The sequence below is a fragment of the Mobula birostris genome, chromosome 13, assembly GCF_030028105.1.
Source record: "Mobula birostris isolate sMobBir1 chromosome 13, sMobBir1.hap1, whole genome shotgun sequence".
Classification (NCBI taxonomy): domain Eukaryota; kingdom Metazoa; phylum Chordata; class Chondrichthyes; order Myliobatiformes; family Myliobatidae; genus Mobula; species Mobula birostris.
In genome coordinates, this window is record NC_092382.1 from 20,562,009 (window position 1) to 20,585,755 (window position 23,747).

The window sequence follows — 23,747 nt, forward strand, 5'->3', positions numbered from 1 at the left end:
GGGGTCTCACAGTTTGTCTGGATCCTGTTAGTAGTGTGTGGAGTCACACAGTGTGCCAAGACCGTGTCAGTAGTTTGTGGGGTCTCACAGTGGGTCAGGGTCTCACAGTATGCCAGGACGCTAACTATGTTCTGTGGGGTCTGACAGTGAGTCAGTATCCTGTCAGGTGTTTGTGGGGTCTCACAGTGTGTCAGGACCCTGTCCGGGATTAGTGGGGATCTCACAAGTGTGTCTGGATTCTGAAAGGGGTGAGTTGGGTCTCAAAGTGTATCAAGACCCCGTCAGTAGTGTGTGGCATCTCACGGTTTGTCAGGACCCTGTCAGGGGTGTATGGGCTTTCACAGTGTGTCAGGACCTTGTCAGGCGTGTTTCGGGTCTCACATTGTGTCAGGACCCTATCAGTGATGAGTGGGGTTCTCATAGTGTGTCAGGACTCTGTCAGGGGTGTGTTGGGTCTCAAAGTGTGTCAGGACCCTGTAAGGGGTGTGTGGGATGTCACAGTGTGTCAGGACCCTGTCAGTGGTGTGTGTGGTCTCAGAGTGTTTCAGGATCCTGTCAGGGGTGTGTTGGGTCTCGCTGAGTGTCAGGACCATTTCAGTGGTGTGTAGGGTCTCACAGTGCATCTGGGTGTGTGGGAGCTCACAGTTTGTTAGGACCATGTCAGAGGTGTGTTTATTCTCAAAGTGCGTCAGGAATCTGCCAGGGGTGTGTGGGGTCTCACAGAGTGTCAGGACCCTGTCAGTAGTGTGTGGGGTCTCACAGTGTGTCAGGAACCTGCCAGGGGTGTGTGGGGTCTCACAGTGTGTCAGGACCCTGTCAGTAGTGTGTGGGGTCTCACAGTGTGTCAGGACCCTGTCAGGGGTGTGTGGGGTTTCACAGTGTGTCAGGAATCTGTCAGGGGTGTGTAAGGTCTCACAGTTTGTCAGGACCCTGTCAGGGATTAGTGGGGATCTCACAGTATGTCAGGATTCTGAAAGGGGTATGTTGGGTCTCAAACTGTGTCAAGACCCTGTCAGGGTTGTGTGGGGCCTCGCAGTGCATCAGGACCCTGTCAGGGGTGTCTGGCGTCTCGCAGTGCGTCAGGACCCTGTCAGGGGTGTGTGGCGTCTCACAGTTTGTCAGGACCCTGTCAGCGGTGTATGTGGTTTCACAGTGTGTCAGGATTCTGAAAGGGGTTTGTTAGGTCTCAAAGTGTGTCACGACCCTGTCAGGGGTGTGTGGGGTCTGACTGTGTGTCAGGACCCTGTCAGGGATGTGTGGGGATCTCACAGTCTGTCAGGGCCCTGTCAGGGGTGTGTAGGGTCTCACAGTTTGTCAGGACCTGTCAGGGGTGTGTTTAGTCTCAAAGTGCGTCAGGAATCTGCGAGGGGTGTGTGTGGTCTCGCAGTGTGTCAGGACCCTGTCAGCGGTGTGTGGGGTCTCACTGTGTGTCAGGACCCTGTCAGGGGCGTGTGGGGACTCACAGTTTATCAGTGCCCTGTTAGGTATGTGTTGGGTTGCACAGTGTGTCAGGACTCTGTCAGGGGTGTGTAAGGTATCACAGTTTGTCTGGATCCTGTTAGTAGTGTGTGGAGTCACACAGTGTGTCAAGACCGTGTCAGTAGTTTGTGGGGTCTCACAGTGGGTCAGGGTCTCACAGTATGCCAAGACGCTAACTATGTTCTGTGGGGTCTGTCAGTGAGTCCGGACCCTGTCAGGTGTGTGTGGGGTCTCACAGTGTGTCAGGACCCTGTCAGGTGTTTGTTGTCTCACAGTGTGTCAGAACCCTACCAGGGGGGTGTGGGGTGTCACATTGTGTCAGGAACCTGTCAGTTGTGTGTGGGGTCTCATTGTGTGTCTGGACCCTGTCAGGGGTGTGTAAGGTCTCACGGTTTGTCAGGACCCTGTCAGCAGTGTGTGTGGTCTCACAGTGTGTCAGGAGCCTGTCAGAGCTGTGTGGGATCTCACAGTTTGTCTGGATCCTGTTAGTAGTGTGTGGAGTCACACAGTGTGTCAAGACCGTGTCAGTAGTTTGTGGGGTCTCACAGTGTGTCAGGACCCTGTCAGGGGTGTGTGGGGTCTCACAGTGTGTCAGGACCCTGTCAGGTGTGTGTCGGGTCTCACAGTGTGTCAGAACCCTGCCGGGGGGTGTGGGGTGTCACAATGTGTCAGGACCCTATCCGGTGAGTGTGGGAGTCTTAGAGTGTGTCTCTTTCATGTGTGTGTGGGGTCTCACAGTGTGTCAGGACCCTGTTGTGGCGGGGGTGGGAGCGTGTCTCACAGTGTGTCAGGAACCTGTGTGGGGTCTCACAATGTGTCAGCACCACAGCTGCGTTGTGTGGGGTTTCACAGTGTGTCAGGGAACAGTCAGGTTAGTGTGGGGTCTCACAGCGTGTCACGATCCTGCCATGGTTGTGTGGGGTCTCACAGTGTGTCAGGACCCTGTCAGGGGTGTATGAGGTCTCACAGTAGGTCAGGACCCTAACTACGTTCCGTGGGGTCTGACAGTGAGTCAGATCTCGTCAAGGGTGTTTGGGGTCTCTCAGTGGGTCAGGACCCTGCCAGAGGTGTGTGGGGTGTCACACTGTGTCAGGACCCTGCCAGAGGTGTGTGGGGTGTCACACTGTGTCAGGACCCTGCCAGAGGTGTGTGGGGTCTCACACTGTGTCAGGACTCTATCAGTGATGAGTGGGATTCTCATAGTGTGTCAGGACTCTGTCAGGGGTGTGTTGGGTCTCAAAGTGTGTCAGGACCCTGTTAGGGGTGTGTGGGATGTCACAGTGTGTCAGGACCCTGTCAGTGGTGTGTGTGGTCTCAGAGTGTTTCAGGATCCTGTCAGGGGTGTGTTGGGTCTCGCTTAGTGTCAGGACCCTTTCAGTGGTGTGTAGGGTCTCACAGTGCGTCTGGGTGTGTGGGAGCTCACAGTTTGTTAGGACCATGTCAGAGGTGTGTTTATTCTCAAAGTGCGTCAGGAATCTGCCAGGGGTGTGTGGGGTCTCACAGTGTGTCAGGACCCTGTCAGTAGTGTGTGGGGTCTCACAGTGTGTCAGGAACCTGCCAGGGGTGTGTGGGGTCTCACAGTGTGTCAGGACCCTGTCAGTAGTGTGTGGGGTCTCACAGTGTGTCAGGAATCTGTCAGGGGTGTGTAAGGTCTCACAGTTTGTCAGGACCCTGTCAGGGATTAGTGGGGATCTCACAGTATGTCAGGATTCTGAAAGGGGTATGTTCGGTCTCAAACTGTGTCAAGACCCTGTCAGGGTTGTGTGGGGTCTCGCAGTGCGTCAGGACCCCGTCAGAGCTGTGTGGGATCTCATAGTTTGTCTGGATCCTGTTAGTAGTGTGTGGAGTCACACAGTGTGTCAAGACCGTGTCAGTAGTTTGTGGGGTCTCACAGTGTGTCAGCACTCTGTCAGGGGTGTGTGGGGTCTCACAGTGTGTCAGGACCCTGTTGTGGCGGGGGTGGGAGCGTGTCTCACAGTGTGTCAGGAACCTGTGTGGGGTCTCACAATGTGTCAGCACCACAGCTGCGTTGTGTGGGGTTTCACAGTGTGTCAGGGAACAGTCAGGTTAGTGTGGGGTCTCACAGCGTGTCACGATCCTGCCATGGTTGTGTGGGGTCTCACAGTGTGTCAGGACCCTGTCAGGGGTGTATGAGGTCTCACAGTAGGTCAGGACCCTAACTACGTTCCGTGGGGTCTGACAGTGAGTCAGATCTCGTCAAGGGTGTTTGGGGTCTCTCAGTGGGTCAGGACCCTGCCAGAGGTGTGTGGGGTGTCACACTGTGTCAGGACCCTGCCAGAGGTGTGTGGGGTCTCACACAGTGTCAGGACCCTGTCAGTTGTGTGCGGGGTCTGACAGGGAGTCAGGACCCTGTCAGTTGTGTGCGGGGTCTGACAGGGAGTCAGGACCCTGTCAGGGGTGTGTGGGGTCTCATACTGTCTCAGGATTTTGTCAGGGGTGTGTGGCATCTCGCAATGTGTCAGGACCCTATCCGGTGCGTGTGGGGGTTTTAGAGTGTGTCCTCTTCATCTCATGTGTGTGCGGTGTCTTACGATTTGTAAGGAGCCTGTCAGGGGTGTGTGTGGTCTCACAGTGTGTCAGAATCCTGTCAGGGGTGTGTGGGTCTCACAGTGTGTCAGAATCCTGTCAGGGGTGTGTGGGTCTCACAGTGTGTCAGGACTGTGTCAGTGGCTTGTGGGGTCTCACAGTATGTCAGGACGCTAAATAGGTTCTGTGGGGTCTGACAGTGAGTCAGGACCCTGCCAGGGGTGTGTGGGTCACAGAGTGTGTCAAGACCCGTCAGGGGTGTGTGGGGTCTCATAGTGTGTTAGGAACCTGTCAGGGGTGTGTGGGGATCTCAGTGTGTTAGGACCCTGTCAGGGGTGTGTGGGGATCTCACAGTGTGTCAAGACCCTGCCAGGGGTGTGGGGGGTCTCACACTGTCTCAGCATTTTGCCAGGGGTGTATAGCGTCTGGGAATGTGCAATGTGTCAGGACCCTATCAGGTGCCTGTGGGGATCTTAGAGTGTGTCCTCTCCGTCTCATGGGTGTGTGGGATCTCCTAGTGGGTCAGGAAACTGTCGGGGTGACTGGGGTCTCACACTGTGTCAGGATCTTGACAGGTGTGTGTGGGGTCTCACAGTGTGTCAGGACCCTGTCAGATGTTTGTGGGGTATCTCAGTATTTCAGGATCCCTCCATGGGTGTGTGGGGTGTCTCACACTGTGTCAGGACTCTGTCCGGGGTGTGTGGGGTCTGACAGTGTGTGAGGACCCTGTCAGGGGTGCGTGGGGTCTCACAGTGTGTCAGGATCCTGTCAGCGGTGTGTGGCGTCTCACAGTGTGTCAGGACCCTGTCAGGGGTGTGTGGGGTTTCACAGTGTGTCAGGAACCTGTCAGGGGTGTGTGGGGTCTCGCAGTGCGTCAGGACCCTGCCAGGGGTGTGTGGGGTCTCACAGTGTGTCAGGATCCTGCAGGTGTGTGTGGGGTCTCACAGTGTGTCAAGACCCTGCAAGGGGTGTGGGGGGGGGGGGTCTCACACAGTCTCTGCATTTTGTCAGGGGTGTATGGCATCTGGCAATGTGTCAGGACCCTATCCGGTGCGTGTGGGGGTCTTAAGAGTGTGTTCTCTCCCTCTCATGTGAGTGTGGGGCCTCACAGTGTGTCAGGAAACTGTGAGGGGTGTGTGGGGTGTCACAGTGTCTCAGGACCCTGTCAGGTGTCTGTGGGGTCCCACAACGTGTCAGGACACTGTCAGGGATGTGTCGGGTCTCACAATTTGTCAGGACCACAACTGGGCTGTGTGGGGTCTCACAGTTTGTCAGGACCCTGTCAGGGATGTCTTTGGTCTCACATTGTGTCAGGAACCTGTCGGGGTGTGTGGGATCTCACACTGTGTCAGGACACTGTCAGCGATGTGTGGGGCCTCACAGTTTGTCAGTATGCCGTCAGAGGTTTGTGGGGTCTCACGGTGGATCAGGACCCTGTCATGGGTGTCTGGGGTTTCACAGTGTGTCAGGACACTGTCACGGGTTTGTGGGGTCTCACAGTGTGTCAGGACCCTGCCAGGGGTGTGGGTTCTCACACTGTGTCAGGACCCTGTCAGGGGTGTGTGGGGTCTCACTGAGTGTCAGGACTCTTTCAGTCGTGTGTAGGGTCCTGCAGTGCTTCGTGATGTGCGGGAGCTCACAGTTTGTCAGGACCAAGTCAGGGGTGTGTTTAGTCTCAAAGTGCGTCAGGAACCTGCCAGGGGTGTGTGGGGTCTCACTGTGTGTCAGGACCCTGTATGGGGTGGGTAGGGACTCACAGTCTGTCAGGACCTGTCAGGGATGTGTGGGTCTTCACGGCGTGTCAGAAGCCTGTCAGGGGCATGTGTGGTCTCACAGTTTGTCAGGCCCCTGTTAGGTATGTGTTGGGTTGCAAGTGTGTCAGGACCCTGTCAGCGGTGTGCGTGGTTTCTCAGTGTGTCAGGACTCTGTCAGGGGTGTTTGGGGTCTCACAGTGTTTCAAGACCCTGTCAGAGCTGTGTGGGGTCTCACAGTTTGTCTGGATCCTGTTAGTAGTCTGTGGAGTCACACAGTGTGTCAAGACCGTGTCAGTAGTTTGTGGGGTCTCAGAGTGGGTCATGGTCTCACAGTATGCCAGGACACTAACTATGTTTTGTGGGGTCTGACAGTGAGTCTGGACCCTGTCAGGGGTGTGTGGGGTGTCACAGTGTGTCAGGACCCTATCAGGTGTTTGTGGGTCTCTCAGTGTGTCAGAACCCTTCCAGGGGTGTGTGGTGTCTCACACTGTGTCAGGATCTTGTCAGGGGTGTGTGGGGTCTCACAGTGTGTCAGGACCCTATCCGGTGAGTGTGGGGGTCTTAGAGTATGTCCCTTTCATGTGTGTGTGGGGTCTCACAGTGTGTCAGGACCCTGTCAGGTGTTTGTTGTCTCACAGTGTGTCAGAACCCTGCCAGGGGGGTGTAGGGTGTCTCATTGTGTCAGGAACCTGTCAGTTGTGTGTGGGGTTTCACTGTGTGTCCGGACCCTGTCAGGGGTGTGTGGAGATCTCACAGTGTGTCAAGACCCTGCCAGGGGTGTGGGGGGTCTCACACTGTCTCAGCATTTTGCCAGGGGTGTATGGCGTCTGGCAATGTGTCAGGACCCTATCCGGTGCGTGTGGGGATGTTACAGTGTGTTCTCTCCCTCTCATGTGTGTGTGGCGTCTCACAGTGTGTCAGGACCCTGCCAGGGGTGTGTGGGGTCTCACAGTGTGTCAAGACCCTGTCAGCGGTTATTGGGGTCTCACAGTGTGTCAGGATCTTGTCAGGGGTGTTTTGGCTCTCAGAGTGTGTCAGGACTCTGCCAGGGGTGTGTAGGGTCTCAGAGTGCATCAGGGGTGTGTGGGTTCACACAGATTATCAGCATCCTGCCAGGTGTGTGTGGATCACACAGTGTGTCAGGACCCTGTCAGGTGTGTGTCGGGTCTCACAATGTGTCAGGACCCCAACTGGGTTGTGTGGGGTCTCACACTGTGTCAGGACCCTGTCAGCGACGTGTGGGGTCTCACAGTGTGTCAGGACCCCGTCAGAGGTTTGTGGGATCTCACACTGTGTCAGGACCCTGTCAGCGATGTGTGGGGTCTCACAGTGTGTCAGGACCCCGTCAGAGGTTTGTGGCGTCTCACAGTGGGTCAGGACCCTGGCATGGGTGTCTGGGGTTTCACAGTGTGTCTGGACACTGTCACGGGTTTGTGGGGTCTCACAGTGTGTCAGGACCCTGCCAGGGGTGTGGGGGTCTCACACTGAGTCAGGACCCGTCAGGGGTGTGGGGGTCTCACACTGAGTCAGAACCCATCAGGGGTGTGTGGGGACTCACTGTGTGTCAGGACCCTGCTAGGGGTGTGGGGGTCTCACACTGAGTCAGGACCCGTCAGGGGTGTGTGGGGACTCACTGTGTGTCAGGACCCTGCCAGGGGTGTGTAGGCTCTCAGAGTGCATCAGGGGTGTGTGGGTTCACACAGATTGTCAGCACCCTGCCAGGGGTGTGTGGGTCACACAGTGTCAGGAACCTGTCAGGGGTGTGTGGGGTCTCAGTGTGTCAGGATCCTGCAAAAGTGTGTGGGGTCTCACAGTGTGTCACGACACTGTCAGGAATGTGTGGGGTCTCACAGTGTGTCAGGACTCTGTCAGTTGTGTGTTGGGTCTCAAAGTGTGTCAATACCTTGTCAGGGGCGTGTGGGGTCTCACAGTGTGTCACGACGCTGTCAGGAATGTGTGGGGTCTCACAGTGTGACAAGACCCAGTCAGGGGCGTGTGGGTTTTCACAGTGTGTCAGGACTCTGTCAGTTGTGTGTTGGGTCTCAAAGTGTGTCAGTACCTTGTCAGGGGTGTGTGGGGATCTCACAGTGTGTCAAGACCCTGCCAGGGGTGTGGGGGTTCTCAGACTGTCTCAGGATTTTGCCAGGGGTGTATGGCGTCTGCCAATGTGTCAGGTCCCTATCCGGTGGGTGTGGAGGTCTTAGAGTGTGTCACCTCTCTCTATCGTGTGTGTGGGGCCTCACAGTGTGTCAGGAACCTATGAGCGGTGTGTGGGGTGTCACAGTGTGTCAGGACCCTGTATTGGGTGTTTGTGGTCTCACAGTGTGTCAGGACCCTGTCAGGTGTCTGTGGGGTCTCACAGTGTGTCAGGACACTATCAGGGATGTGTTGGGTTTCACAATGTGTCAGGAGCCCAACTGGGTTGTGTGGGGTCTCACCGTTTGTCAGGACCAAGTCAGGGGTGTGTTTAGTCTCAAAGTGCGTCAGGAATCTGCCAGGGGTCTGTGGGGTCTCACAATGTGTCAGGAACCTGTTAGAGGTGTGTGGGGTCTCACATTGTGTCAGGATTCTGTCAGGGGTATGTGGTGTCTCACAGTTTGTCAGGACCCTGTCAGCGGTGTGTGGGGTCTCACAGTTTGTCAGGACCCTGTCAGGGATGTCTCAAGGTGCATCAGGAATCTGCCAGGGGTGTGTGGGGTCTCACAGTGTGTCAGGACGCTGTCACGGGTGTGTGGGGTCTCACTGTGTGTCAGGACCCTGTATGGGGTGGGTAGGGACTCACAGTCTGTCAGGACCTGTCAGGGATGTGTGGGGCTTCACGGTGTGTCCAGACTTTGTCAGGGGTGTGTGGGGATCTCACAGTGTGTCAGGACCCTGTCAGGTGTGCGTGGGTATCTCACAGTGCATCAGGGCCCTGTCAGGGATGTGTAGGGTCGCACAGTGCATCAGAGGTGTGTGGGATCACACAGATTTTCAGGACTCTGCCAGGGGTGTGTGGGGTCTCACAGTGTGTCAGGACCCTGTCAGGAGTGTGTGGGGTCTCACTGTGTGTCAGGACCCTGTAAGGGGTGTGTAGGGTCTCACAGTTTGTCAGGGCCCTGTTAGGTATGTGTGGGGTTGTACAGTGTGCAGGGCTCTGTCAGGGCTGTGTAAGGTCTCACGGTTTGTCAGGACCCTGTCAGGGGTGTGTGGGGTTTCACAGCGTGTCAGGAGCCTGTCAGGTGAGTTTGGGGTCTCACAGTGTGTCAGGGCCCTGTCAGGGGTGTGTGGGGTTTCACAGTGTGTCAGGACCCTGTCAGGTGTGCGTGGGTATCTCACAGTGCATCAGGGCCCTGTCAGGGATGTGCAGGGTCGCACAGTGCATCAGGGGTGTGTGGGATCACACAGATTTTCAGGACCCTGTCTGGTGTGTGTGGGGATCTCACAGTGTGTCAGGATCCTTTCAGTGGTGTGTAGGGTCTCACACTGTGTCAGGGTGTGTGGGAGCTCACAGTTTGTCAGTGCCACGTCAGGGGTGTGTTTAGTCTCAAGGTGCATCAGGAATCTGCCAGGGGTGTGTGGGGTTTCACAGTGTGTCAGGACCCTGTCAGGTGTGCGTGGGTATCTCACAGTGCATCAGGGCCCTGTCAGGGATGTGCAGGGTCGCACAGTGCATCAGGGGTGTGTGGGATCACACAGATTTTCAGGACTCTGTCAGGAGTGTGTGGGGTCTCACAGTGTGTCAGGACCCTGCCAATGGTGTGTTTGGACTCACAGTGTGTAAGGAAACTGCCAGATAATGTTTGGGGTCTCACAGTATGTCAGGATCCTGTCAGGGGTTTTTTGAGTCTCACAGGGTGTCAGGACCCTGCCAGGGGTGTGTGGGGTCTCACAGTGTGTCAGGACCCTGTAAGGGGTGTGTAGGGTCTCACAGTTTGTCAGGGCCCTGTCAGGAGTGTGTGGGGTCTCACAGTGTGTCAGGACCCTGTAAGGGGTGTGTAGGGTTTCACAGTTTGTCAGGGCCCTGTTAGGTATGTGTGGGGTTGTACAGTGTGCAGGACTCTGTCAGGTGTGTGTGGGGTTTCACAGTGTGTCAGGAGCCTGTCAGGCGTGTTTGGGGTCTCACAGTGTGTCAGGGCCCTGTCAGGGGTGTGTGGGGTTCTCAGTGTGTCAGGATCCTTTCAGTGGTGTGTAGGGTCTCACAGTGTGTCGGGGTGTGTGGGAGCTCACAGTTTGTCAGTACAACATCAGGGGTGTTTTTAGTCTCAAAGTGCGTTAGGAATCTGCCAGGTGTGTGTGGGGTCTCACAGTGTGTCAGGACCCTGTCAGGGGTTTGTGGGGATCTCACAGTGTGTCAGGATCCTTTCAGTGGTGTGTAGGGTCTCACAGTGTGTCGGGGTGTGTGGGAGCTCACAGTTTGTCAGTACAACATCAGGGGTGTTTTTAGTCTCAAAGTGCGTTAGGAATCTGCCAGGTGTGTGTGGGGTCTCACAGTGTGTCAGGACCCTGTCAGGGGTTTGTGGGGATCTCACAGTGTGTCAGGATCCTTTCAGTGGTGTGTAGGGTCTCACAGTGTGTCGGGGTGTGTGGGAGCTCACAGTTTGTCAGTACAACATCAGGGGTGTTTTTAGTCTCAAAGTGCGTTAGGAATCTGCCAGGTGTGTGTGGGGTCTCACAGTGTGTCAGGACCCTGTCAGGGGTTTGTGGGGATCTCACAGTGTGTCAGGATCCTTTCAGTGGTGTGTAGGGTCTCACAGTGTGTCGGGGTGTGTGGGAGCTCACAGTTTGTCAGTACAACATCAGGGGTGTTTTTAGTCTCAAAGTGCGTTAGGAATCTGCCAGGTGTGTGTGGGGTCTCACAGTGTGTCAGGACCCTGTCAGGGGTTTGTGGGGATCTCACAGTGTGTCAGGATCCTTTCAGTGGTGTGTAGGGTCTCACAGTGTGTCGGGGTGTGTGGGAGCTCACAGTTTGTCAGTACAACATCAGGGGTGTTTTTAGTCTCAAAGTGCGTTAGGAATCTGCCAGGTGTGTGTGGGGTCTCACAGTGTGTCAGGACCCTGTCAGGGGTTTGTGGGGATCTCACAGTGTGTCAGGATCCTTTCAGTGGTGTGTAGGGTCTCACAGTGTGTCGGGGTGTGTGGGAGCTCACAGTTTGTCAGTACAACATCAGGGGTGTTTTTAGTCCCAAAGTGCATCAGGAATCTGCCAGGTGTGTGTTGGGTCTCACAGTGTGTCAGGACCCTGTCAGGGGTTTGTGGGGTCTCACAGTGTTAGGACCCTGCCAGTGGTGTGTTTGGACTCACAGTGTGTAAGGAAACTGCCAGATAATGTTTGGGGTCTCACAGTATGTCAGGATCCTGTCAGGGGTTTTTTGAGTCTCACAGGGTGTCAGGACCCTGCCAGGGGTGTGTGGGGTCTCACAGTGTGTCAGGACCCTGTCAGGAGTGCGTGGGGTCTCACTGTGTGTCAGGACCCTGTAAGGGGTGTGTAGGGTCTCACAGTTTGTCAGGGCCCTGTTAGGTATGTGTGGGGTTGTACAGTGTGCAGGACTCTGTCAGGGGTGTGTGGGGTTTCACAGTGTGTCAGGAGCCTGTCAGGTGTGTGTGGGGTCTCACAGTGTGTCAGGGCCCTGTCAGGGGTTTGTGGGGATCTCACAGTGTGTCAGGATCCTTTCAGTGGTGTGTAGGGTCTCACAGTGTGTCGGGGTGTGTGGGAGCTCACAGTTTGTCAGTACAACATCAGGGGTGTTTTTAGTCTCAAAGTGCGTTAGGAATCTGCCAGGTGTGTGTGGGGTCTCACAGTGTGTCAGGACCCTGTCAGGGGTTTGTGGGGATCTCACAGTGTGTCAGGATCCTTTCAGTGGTGTGTAGGGTCTCACAGTGTGTCGGGGTGTGTGGGAGCTCACAGTTTGTCAGTACAACATCAGGGGTGTTTTTAGTCTCAAAGTGCGTTAGGAATCTGCCAGGTGTGTGTGGGGTCTCACAGTGTGTCAGGACCCTGTCAGGGGTTTGTGGGGATCTCACAGTGTGTCAGGATCCTTTCAGTGGTGTGTAGGGTCTCACAGTGTGTCGGGGTGTGTGGGAGCTCACAGTTTGTCAGTACAACATCAGGGGTGTTTTTAGTCTCAAAGTGCGTTAGGAATCTGCCAGGTGTGTGTGGGGTCTCACAGTGTGTCAGGACCCTGTCAGGGGTTTGTGGGGATCTCACAGTGTGTCAGGATCCTTTCAGTGGTGTGTAGGGTCTCACAGTGTGTCGGGGTGTGTGGGAGCTCACAGTTTGTCAGTACAACATCAGGGGTGTTTTTAGTCCCAAAGTGCATCAGGAATCTGCCAGGTGTGTGTTGGGTCTCACAGTGTGTCAGGACCCTGTCAGGGGTTTGTGGGGTCTCACAGTGTTAGGACCCTGCCAGTGGTGTGTTTGGACTCACAGTGTGTAAGGAAACTGCCAGATAATGTTTGGGGTCTCACAGTATGTCAGGATCCTGTCAGGGGTTTTTTGAGTCTCACAGGGTGTCAGGACCCTGCCAGGGGTGTGTGGGGTCTCACAGTGTGTCAGGACCCTGTCAGGAGTGCGTGGGGTCTCACTGTGTGTCAGGACCCTGTAAGGGGTGTGTAGGGTCTCACAGTTTGTCAGGGCCCTGTTAGGTATGTGTGGGGTTGTACAGTGTGCAGGACTCTGCAGGGGTGTGTGGGGTTTCACAGTGTGTCAGGAGCCTGTCAGGTGTGTGTGGGGTCTCACAGTGTGTCAGGGCCCTGTCAGGGGTTTGTGGGGATCTCACAGTGTGTCAGGATCCTTTCAGTGGTGTGTAGGGTCTCACAGTGTGTCGGGGTGTGTGGGAGCTCACAGTTTGTCAGTACAACATCAGGGGTGTTTTTAGTCTCAAAGTGCGTTAGGAATCTGCCAGGTGTGTGTGGGGTCTCACAGTGTGTCAGGACCCTGTCAGGGGTTTGTGGGGATCTCACAGTGTGTCAGGATCCTTTCAGTGGTGTGTAGGGTCTCACAGTGTGTCGGGGTGTGTGGGAGCTCACAGTTTGTCAGTACAACATCAGGGGTGTTTTTAGTCTCAAAGTGCGTTAGGAATCTGCCAGGTGTGTGTGGGGTCTCACAGTGTGTCAGGACCCTGCCAGGGGTGTGTGGGGTCTCACAGTGTGTCAGGACCCTGTCAGGAGTGCGTGGGGTCTCACTGTGTGTCAGGACCCTGTAAGGGGTGTGTAGGGTCTCACAGTTTGTCAGGGCCCTGTTAGGTATGTGTGGGGTTGTACAGTGTGCAGGACTCTGTCAGGGGTGTGTGGGGTTTCACAGTGTGTCAGGAGCCTGTCAGGTGTGTGTGGGGTCTCACAGTGTGTCAGGGCCCTGTCAGGGGTTTGTGGGGATCTCACAGTGTGTCATGATCCTTTCAGTGGTGTGTAGGGTCTCACAGTGTGTCGGGGTGTGTGGGAGCTCACAGTTTGTCAGTGCAACATCAGGGGTGTTTTTAGTCTCAAAGTGCATTAGGAATCTGCCAGGTGTGTGTGGGGTCTCACAGTGTGTCAGGACCCTGTCAGGGGTTTGTGGGGATCTCACAGTGTGTCAGGATCCTTTCAGTGGTGTGTAGGGTCTCACAGTGTGTCGGGGTGTGTGGGAGCTCACAGTTTGTCAGTACAACATCAGGGGTGTTTTTAGTCTCAAAGTGCGTTAGGAATCTGCCAGGTGTGTGTGGGGTCTCACAGTGTGTCAGGACCCTGTCAGGGGTTTGTGGGGATCTCACAGTGTGTCAGAATCCTTTCAGTGGTGTGTAGGGTCTCACAGTGTGTCGGGGTGTGTGGGAGCTCACAGTTTGTCAGTACAACATCAGGGGTGTTTTTAGTCCCAAAGTGCATCAGGAATCTGCCAGGTGTGTGTTGGGTCTCACAGTGTGTCAGGACCCTGTCAGGGGTTTGTGGGGTCTCACAGTGTTAGGACCCTGCCAGTGGTGTGTTTGGACTCACAGTGTGTAAGGAAACTGCCAGATAATGTTTGGGGTCTCACAGTATGTCAGGATCCTGTCAGGGGTTTTTTGAGTCTCACAGGGTGTCAGGACCCTGCCAGGGGTGTGTGGGGTCTCACAGTGTGTCAGGACCCTGTCAGGAGTGCGTGGGGTCTCACTGTGTGTCAGGACCCTGTAAGGGGTGTGTAGGGTCTCACAGTTTGTCAGGGCCCTGTTAGGTATGTGTGGGGTTGTACAGTGTGCAGGACTCTGTCAGGGGTGTGTGGGGTTTCACAGTGTGTCAGGAGCCTGTCAGGTGTGTGTGGGGTCTCACAGTGTGTCAGGACCCTGTCAGGGGTTTGTGGGGATCTCACAGTGTGTCAGGATCCTTTCAGTGGTGTGTAGGGTCTCACAGTGTGTCGGGGTGTGTGGGAGCTCACAGTTTGTCAGTACAACATCAGGGGTGTTTTTAGTCCCAAAGTGCATCAGGAATCTGCCAGGTGTGTGTTGGGTCTCACAGTGTGTCAGGACCCTGTCAGGGGTTTGTGGGGTCTCACAGTGTTAGGACCCTGCCAGTGGTGTGTTTGGACTCACAGTGTGTAAGGAAACTGCCAGATAATGTTTGGGGTCTCACAGTATGTCAGGATCCTGTCAGGGGTTTTTTGAGTCTCACAGGGTGTCAGGACCCTGCCAGGGGTGTGTGGGGTCTCACAGTGTGTCAGGACCCTGTCAGGAGTGCGTGGGGTCTCACTGTGTGTCAGGACCCTGTAAGGGGTGTGTAGGGTCTCACAGTTTGTCAGGGCCCTGTTAGGTATGTGTGGGGTTGTACAGTGTGCAGGACTCTGTCAGGGGTGTGTGGGGTTTCACAGTGTGTCAGGAGCCTGTCAGGTGTGTGTGGGGTCTCACAGTGTGTCAGGGCCCTGTCAGGGGTTTGTGGGGATCTCACAGTGTGTCAGGATCCTTTCAGTGGTGTGTAGGGTCTCACAGTGTGTCGGGGTGTGTGGGAGCTCACAGTTTGTCAGTACAACATCAGGGGTGTTTTTAGTCTCAAAGTGCGTTAGGAATCTGCCAGGTGTGTGTGGGGTCTCACAGTGTGTCAGGACCCTGTCAGGGGTTTGTGGGGATCTCACAGTGTGTCAGGATCCTTTCAGTGGTGTGTAGGGTCTCACAGTGTGTCGGGGTGTGTGGGAGCTCACAGTTTGTCAGTACAACATCAGGGGTGTTTTTAGTCTCAAAGTGCGTTAGGAATCTGCCAGGTGTGTGTGGGGTCTCACAGTGTGTCAGGACCCTGTCAGGGGTTTGTGGGGATCTCACAGTGTGTCAGGATCCTTTCAGTGGTGTGTAGGGTCTCACAGTGTGTCGGGGTGTGTGGGAGCTCACAGTTTGTCAGTACAACATCAGGGGTGTTTTTAGTCTCAAAGTGCGTTAGGAATCTGCCAGGTGTGTGTGGGGTCTCACAGTGTGTCAGGACCCTGTCAGGGGTTTGTGGGGATCTCACAGTGTGTCAGGATCCTTTCAGTGGTGTGTAGGGTCTCACAGTGTGTCGGGGTGTGTGGGAGCTCACAGTTTGTCAGTACAACATCAGGGGTGTTTTTAGTCCCAAAGTGCATCAGGAATCTGCCAGGTGTGTGTTGGGTCTCACAGTGTGTCAGGACCCTGTCAGGGGTTTGTGGGGTCTCACAGTGTTAGGACCCTGCCAGTGGTGTGTTTGGGCTCACAGTGTGCAAGGAAACTGCCAGGATTGTTTGGGGTCTCACAGTGTGTCAGGATCCTGTCAGGTGTGTGTGGGGTCTTGCAGTGTGTCAGGACCCTGTCTGGGGTGTGTGGTCTCTCCATTCAACGTATTCAGTGAAAGTAGGAAGAGTAGGAAAACATTGATTGTTGAAAAATATACTTTAGATAATGTTGCAGTGGTAGAAATAATGTTCTTCAATAATCAGGGAGAAAATCTGTTTCATGTTCAGAAATAGATGTGGGAATTTCATTGCCGTGGACTGTTCCCTCTGCAAACAGTGTGAAGAACAGTGCAGAACAAGTTTGCAGCGGAATTGTAGAGAGTTACTGAAGCCTTCGTGCAGGGAAAGGTGGGGTTTTGATTGTCTGAATGTGGACTGGAAAAGCATTAACACAGGTGACAGCAACGTGATTAGTTTGAAACCTTTCTCTGGTACCATTTAAAGATTAACATCTTTGGAACTTGTTCTTGGAAATGAGACAGGCTGCATGAGGGTTGTGGCCGAGATTCTTTATGTTTCTGTTCAAGGGCTTTGAGTAATCAGTTAAAACATGGGCTACTGTAAGATTAATAATTTTCACGATATCTGTCTTTCCTTCGCTCTCTCCGCTGTTAAATGTGGCATTGTGTGATCCAACTCAGTCTGTGATGATGAAGCCTTACAATCTCTTGAGCCCATGCACTGCCCCGGGCTCCATATTTACAGACACGATGTGATTATGGATGAAGTGAGTTTCTTATCCAGACGGTCACAATTTAATTAATTGCAATATTATTTATAGATATTTTCAGTCTTTCCCACCTTTCTTGCCGCGATCGCACAACCCTCAGTTTCTCTGTCCTAATTCCCATCTCTCACCCTTCCACAGTGTCCATCACACAACACAGACACACATGAATTTCAGCTTCTGTGGACTGAGCTGAGGATTTTGTCCCGAATCTCAGCCTCACTGACACTGTCTCCTGATGGAATTCCCAGGATTATTGAGTGGGAAATTAAACTGGATGACTGTAGCAGTGTTTGCACTAAGGGAGTGCAGATGTAACAGAGTGGGGTTCATTTGCTGCTTTGGGGTTGAACAGGGCAGTTTGGGTGTTACCTGATTTTCTCATTAAATTGTCATTGTAATTCTGTGTCGAGATTTCAATGGACTCCCGGTTCTGAAAATGATGACCTGTAGGATCTGAGGGAGTTTAGCAAAGTAATTTAGGATGAGGGCTGTACCGGGGGTTGGGTGGTTGTAGGGAAGTAATTTCACCTTTCGGAGTCAGAAATTTCCCATGGTTTTGCTCCTCAGATTGTCCTCTTCTCCATTCTGACCCCAGTGGAGGGATCTGTAGTTGCAGGACCCAGAAAGGTGTGATCCCTTTCAGCAAACTCACCAACTCTCTAGTTGTTCCTCATGCTGTCCTGTGAAAACTCTCCCTCCAGAAAACATTTTTCCATGTGTCTCTCTGTGCGCTGTGTCACGGTGGAACATTTACCTGATCAAATCCCCATGGCTCAACAACGACATGACCCCACACTACATCAGCCAGTGATGGTAACAGCGGTTTCTTCACTTACCTTTCAGCTCTCTGGGAATCTCCGGGACGGGTCGCTGGACCGGAACACAACCTGTCCGGATTTAAAAATAATTTGACACATTTCAGTTCCTCAAATTATAAATATGTAATGCTTGAATCCAAAATTAAATTTATCTCTGATATTATCTCACCATGTGCCTGTATTTCTTTCAGTATTTTGTCCAACTTTGGAACACCAATTCGCATTTTGACAAAGGTTTCCCACATCACCCTCCGGGCGCGGGAGCCTTTCTCCATCACCAGGCTCAGGAGGAGTTTAGAACTGTCCGCCCGCTCTCCCTTATCAGCGAGATCAGAGATTTTCTGTGAAGAGTAACAGTGAACATATTGGGGACTGACAGATTCACACAGAGAATGAGAAGTAAATGATGCGTTCTGTAACGGGATCACACTGAGCAGTCACCCGGACGGGTGCTGATCCTGTCTGGACATGGACTGTACATTCTGAGTGCAGAGCACACGGAGGAACATTCACCGTGAACCTGGTCCACCAGTCAATGAGATCCTGGCTGGTCTGTGACCGCTTAATTGACGTGGCTCCAAATCCGTAAATAATTCCTCACCAGATTTGACGATGGAAACAGAAATCAGAAAATAAGTATTGCAGATGAAAAAAGAAAAGAGGAGAGTTTTTATAACAGTGAGCAGTTGCAGAGAAGTTGCAGAAAAGGTGATCTAATTCATCTCCTCAGTCCGCCAGTGTCCAACATGACAGAGGATTTCTGGCTGACACCTGACGCCTTTCCTTTGCCTTTTCCAGTGGAGGTTTATTCAGTGATTACACATTAAAACATGACAGTATTCCCCGATCCACACTGTTTGCAGTTACAGATTGTAGCACAATCATCTCCACCCAGAACAGAACACAGTCCAGCTCCTGCGGCAAGCACTGAGGCTGTCCCGGTTCTCACTGACATCCTGTCGTCACGCTGCACGGTCTTCCCAAACCGAAACCTCCCATCATATTTCCATTTAATACTGGAAGCCCACACAACTGTTACCTGCTCAACTCGCTCTGAACATTGAGCATCTACCCACCAGTCTGCGGAGTACTTTCATCCCTTTCTATCACTGGTTCAGATTCACATCTTTGAGATTGTATGTACAGTATTTATATCCCAGTTTTAATGTTATCTATTTAATATCCGATGAGTCAGAGTTCAGACACCCATCAGTCCTGTGATGTGTGAAAATTCAAACACATTCTCCCTCCCACTCACCCGATGTTCCTCTCCACTGAACTGATTCTCGGCCGTTAACGCCAGGCTCACTCCGTGCACCCCTCCTTCCATCGCCTGCTCCAGCCTATCCCGGTAGAAATCCGTCAACTGCAGCAGCTGGAAATCGTTCCAGCCTGCCAGGAGCTCGGTGATCACTGAGCTCGGCCCTATGAATGAAAATGGGGAAAATTAAAAAATTACTGACCCCATATTGAGCAGCAACTTTCTCTCTGGAACCTAAAGGTCACCAAATACAGTCCGAAATATATATATCGGGGGGTGGGGAGAGGAATGGGCACAGGCCGGGGGTGGGAGGGGGGTATAGGAGGGGTTATAGTTCTATCTGTTGAAGGCTGCTCTTTCGTCTCCCCAGGAATATACCTCTCTGTTTGGAAAGGACTCTGCTTATTCCTGAGAGTATCATAACCCATCACCATCATTCTCCTGGTACTGCCCATCACCACCGCTTTGCTCTGGCTTACTGTCTGCCTGCCTGGTCAACCTCTTCCTCGGCAAGTCTCTGGGATATCTCACAAAATGCTGGAGGTACTCAAAAGGTCAAGCAGCCTCTATGGAGGAGAATGAACAATCAACGTTTCGGGCAAGGCCCTTCATCGGACTGGAAATGAGGGGACAGAAATTCTAGATATTGCCACATTACTTTCTATTCTTTGTGGTCCTGATCCAAAACATCAAATGCTTATCCCCCTCCATGGATGCTGCCTGACCTGCTGAGTTCTGCCAATATTTTGTGTTTCTTTGTGTTGCCCAAAACTTTCAGCATCTGCAGAATGTCTTCTGGAGTAACTCGCTACTTTAATCACAATCTGCGAGAGGAGCAGGAACAGACAGTAAACGTACCCCTTGCACGTGTGACTGTGCTTACCCCTGAGATGTTAATTCTCTCTCTGTCATCCCTCCGCTCAGTCCTTTCACAAATATTTGTGAATTGCTGATATTGAATTAAACACAGACACAAAGTCTAAGCAATATTTATAAATTAAAATACTTCACCAACGTACCTGTGTTCTTTCTCGATGTTGACGTCACTGGAACTCCTCCCCTGCTCGCACCTTGAGCCATTTTGAGGACAGATGTGATCAGTTTTTGCTGCTCTATAACAAAACAAAATTAACAGGAGGGTCAAACATTAATTCAAGTGTAAAGGGGAACACTGTTTTGATTTTAAACTGAGGCAAACACTGCCAAACATCTTGGGCCTGTCCACTGAAGCCTTGACACAGCCTGATCCACCTGCTCCCATCTATTTCCATGGATTGTACACTGTGCCGGGACTTTCCGGTGTATCTACACGCTATATTGCAGACAATTCCCTTTTAGGAACCAGTCTTGTGCCCTGGACTGGGAGTGATGTGTCAATGGGAAGGCAAGGCAGGCTGAGCAGACAGCGCCCACTGCTTTGGTCCTCCTACCACTGGTGGCGCTGTGGTGAATAATGGACAGATATTACAGCAGTGTGGGTTGAAACCTTTCTGCTGACCAATGGGACATCTATTCCTCTCGTCACTGAATTATACAGATATCTCAATCACACCTGATTCTCACTGTCTCATTTCAGTTTAACATCACCTGGTAATGACACCAATGGCAATATATGGTCTGAGTCTACATAGAAAAACTCTGACATCCTGAACAATGCAATCTCACCCATAACATCGTGACATGCAAACACGGGGCAATGTGCAGATGCTGGAAATTCAAGCAACACACATCAAAGTTGCTGGTGAACGCAGCAGGCCAGGCAGCATCTCTAGGAAGAGGTACAATCGACGTTTCGGGCCGAGACCCTTCGTCAGGACTAACTGAAAGAAGAGTGAGTAAGAGATTTGAAAGTGGAGGGGGAGGGGGAGATCCGAAATGATAGGAGAGGACAGGAGGGGGAGGGATGGAGCGAATGGCTGGACAGTTGATTAGCAAAAGGGATATGAGGGGATCATGGGACAGGAGGCCTGGGGGAAAGAAAAGGTGGGGGGTGACCCGGAGGATAGGCAAGGTGTATAGTGAGAAGGGGTACCTCCCCGTTGTACCCCATCTGTTATTTACTTATATACACACGCATTCTTTTTCTCTCTCTCCTTTTTCTCCCTCTATCCCTCTCACTATACCCCTTGCCCATCCTCTGGTTCCCCCCTTCCCCCTTTTCTTTCTCCCTAGGCCTCCTGTCCCATGATCATCTCATGTCCCTTTTGCCAATCAACTGTCCAGCTCTTGGCTCCATCCCTCCCCCTCCTGTCTTCTCCTATCATTTACGATATCCCCCTCCCCCTCCCACTTTCAAATTTCTTACTAGCTCTTCTTTCAGTTAGTCCTGATGAAGGGCCTCGGCCCGAAACGTCGACTATACCTCTTCCTAGAGATGCTGTCTGGCCTGCTGCGTTAACATCGTGATATCTTGTTCAGAATCATGACATTTTCTCCAGCAGGATTTTAAGATCCATATTATCACCTAAACCCCGGTCAAGATTTCTTTGAGCATTTACCTTGCTATTACCAGACTGTTACATCGCACCTTGTTAAAGACAATGTAGACACGCTATACATACAAAACAGCAAGTTGCCAAAATATCTTTAACATAATTAAAACAAAACCGCTAGAATTGTTCGACAAGACAGAGAGTATGTTAATATTTCAGATGGAAGACCCTGTATCGGAGCTGAGCCTGTCTGTAGGAGCCATTGTATCTGTTCTCTATCTGCATTAGAGTCTGTGTTGCGTATTAATGATGTTTGTTTTCGTTTCTCAATCTGTTCCACAACACTCCATGCCCCTCCATTCACTATACCGGTCCCACCCTGGTCTGACTGTCCGAAAGCACCAACTCTCACTTGTTCAAGTTGAAAACCATTCGCCATTTCTCAGCCCGTCTTCTGAACTGACCAAGATGTCTTTGAAATTCATTGTAACCTGTTGCAATATCAACCAGACGCCCGAATTTAGTATCAAACTTGCAAACTGTGCCATGTACACTCATATACAAATCAATGGCATGAATAAAATTAACGAGGTCTCGACACTGACAGGCACATCCCACTCGTCACAGGCCTCCATTGGCTAAATCCATCTTCAATCATCACCCTCTGCTTCTTGTTCTCGATCCCGGTGTGAATCCATCTGCAAACTCCCCATGAATCCCATGTGACCTATCCTTCCATATCAGCTGCCATGCGGGACCTCCTTCCAGACTTTTCCAAAGTTCAGATGAACAATATCACTGCCCTATTTCATCAATCCTCATAGCTAGCTGTTCAAAAATCTCCAGAATACTTGTCAGATTTGATGTCCCACTGGGTGGTGCAGACGACAATTTCCCCATAACCAATGTCTAACCGCCCAAGACTTCACCTTCACTGCAGACTGAGGAAATTCCAACCTGTCGAATTACCAACCTGGACTGAAGCCCGTATACTGCCAGAGTCACCAGCCCAATATTATAACCAATACAAAGCCGCTTTGGTGCCAGCGATTTGCCGTGATGTTCCTCCCATTTCCGATTCAAAAACTGAGATGGAACTGGAACCTAATGACCCTCTGCCGGGGCCGGTGGTCAGGCTGGTTCACCGGTCTGTACATTGTCAGAGGATGCAGATACACTTCAGCTTGTTTCCAGCAACTAAACTGAGCACGTTGGTCACAATGTCATTGCTGTGTGGGATATTGCCATGTTTCCCCTCAGTGTAGCAGGAACAAAATGTAAAATTATAAAGTAGAAAATTATGGGAACTCAGTACATCAGGTTACATCTGTGAAAGGAGAAATGGTGGAAGACCCGATATCTAAACTGGGACTGTTCAAGAAGCTGTCGATCTGCTGGGCATTTCCAGTATTTTCGTCTTCTTACTTCAAATTTCATGCAACTCTAGTTTTATTCCACCTCCTCATTTTAATGCACAGATGGTAACTGATTGCAAAATATCAGCAATGCGCTAAAATGTAAATACCACCCAACTCCAATCAGTTCGTTATTTCAGAGTTCATTCTGACCCTGGTGTAATACATCCCATACAGTCAATGCTCACAGCATCCTTTCCTCCCACTGTCACTCTGTTACATTTGCTCCTGAGGCCACTGTCTCTACGCTGAGAGGCGGTGACCACAGAGTGATAAAAAGTACAACACTTGCTGCAGCTCTGACAGGCCATTACCCTGGAAACGGAGGAAGTGGCTCACCGAAAATAACCGAAAAATGAAATAACAAACTCAACATCAGATGCTGTGAGCTCCATTATTACAAAGATTAACACTGCAGCCATTTTGTTACTGGGAAACTAAAATTGAAATGGCTGCTTTTACCCTGCCACATGCTGTGTTCAATTAAACCTCTGGTAGCTCCAGCTATCAAAAACCTAATCCTGGAAAAGATGTAAAACAAATCTTCACAATAAAGACAAAATTTAGAAGAGTGTTTGCTGAAATATATCATTGCAGCAATGGGACGCAGGCTGGACTGAGATTGAACAAGATGGTTGATATATATCATTGGGATACAGACTGGACAGAGGTTCAACCAGATGGGCAGGGAATGAGCAGATGGAACCAGGTGGGAGAAGGAATCAAGTGCACTCTCCGGTGGTCGTCCAGTAATACACAGATACTGAAATAATAGTACACACTACTAGATAACAGATTCCAATATAACAAAGCCAGAACAAACAATAGCCCTGGAGGAACGTTGTTTCGTTTTTACTGTGTACTGTCCCAGCAGCTTATGGTCGAAATGACAATAAACTTGACTTGACTAAGAAGTTCAGTATATGTATCAATGCTCCGCAGAAAGTATCCCATCCCCATACCTCACATCTTAATACGGCTACTATCTACTGCTATTTCTTTAACTGAATGAAATAGCAGAGAACTGTGGACACAGCTGAGCACATCATAGAAACCAACCTCCCCTCCATGGACTCAGTCTACACTTCCCGCTGCCTCAGTAAAACAGCCAACATAATGAAAGATCCCCACAACCCTGAACATTCTCACTTCTCACCCTCCCATCGGGTCGAAGATTAAATGGAACAGAAACATACGACCAGTTTCAAGGACAGTTTCCATTCTGCTGTTATAAGCGAACTGAATGTTCTCCAGCATATTGACCTGACCTCACAGTCTAAATCGATGTGACTTTGCACCACATATCTACCCACACTGCACTTTCTCTTTTAAAAAATCTGTTTATTACTATTAGCCAAAATTAATACGAGTACATCAAAGAACGCTTACAATGTCTCAAGAAAAAGAACATTAAAGATTGTAAAAATTTTGGTAATGAAAAAAACCTACTAAGCGAGAGAAGTGGGAAAGAAACCCCATTAGGTGTTCAATCCCGGCGCCATGCGTCACACAAAAAGCTTCTGAAGATGAACATCAAACCGCCAGCAAAAAAAAGTACCAAAATTTACAATTAGATCGTGGAGGAAATCTATCAATTAACTCAAATGATAATAACGAGCAAATGAACCCCATCTTTTCTCAAAAACATTG

General features: G+C 51.6%; 3 protein-coding genes and 1 pseudogene across 3 annotated transcripts in view; 2 read left to right on the top strand and 2 right to left on the bottom strand.

Annotated features, from left to right (window-relative positions):
- The window catches only part of LOC140208537 (uncharacterized), a 55,041-nt gene extending 37,915 nt beyond the window's left edge, over positions 1–17,126 (top strand). The window contains exon 4 of the transcript XR_011888814.1: positions 17,015–17,126. The gene's annotated coding sequence lies outside the window, so the exon portion shown is untranslated. The remainder of the gene's footprint in view (positions 1–17,014) is intronic.
- LOC140208522 (NACHT, LRR and PYD domains-containing protein 3-like) overlaps positions 1–19,398 on the bottom strand; it is a 28,042-nt gene extending 8,644 nt beyond the window's left edge. Inside the window, 5 exon segments of the mRNA XM_072277262.1 lie at positions 17,008–17,058; positions 17,159–17,330; positions 18,248–18,414; positions 19,270–19,380; positions 19,383–19,398. Of these exon segments, the coding sequence (XP_072133363.1) occupies positions 17,008–17,058; positions 17,159–17,330; positions 18,248–18,414; positions 19,270–19,380; positions 19,383–19,398 (517 nt within the window).
- Positions 1–23,747, bottom strand: part of LOC140207837 (uncharacterized) — a 268,940-nt gene that overhangs the window by 114,332 nt on the left and 130,861 nt on the right. The window lies entirely within an intron of this gene.
- LOC140207390 (uncharacterized) lies at positions 2,258–15,770 on the top strand (annotated as a pseudogene).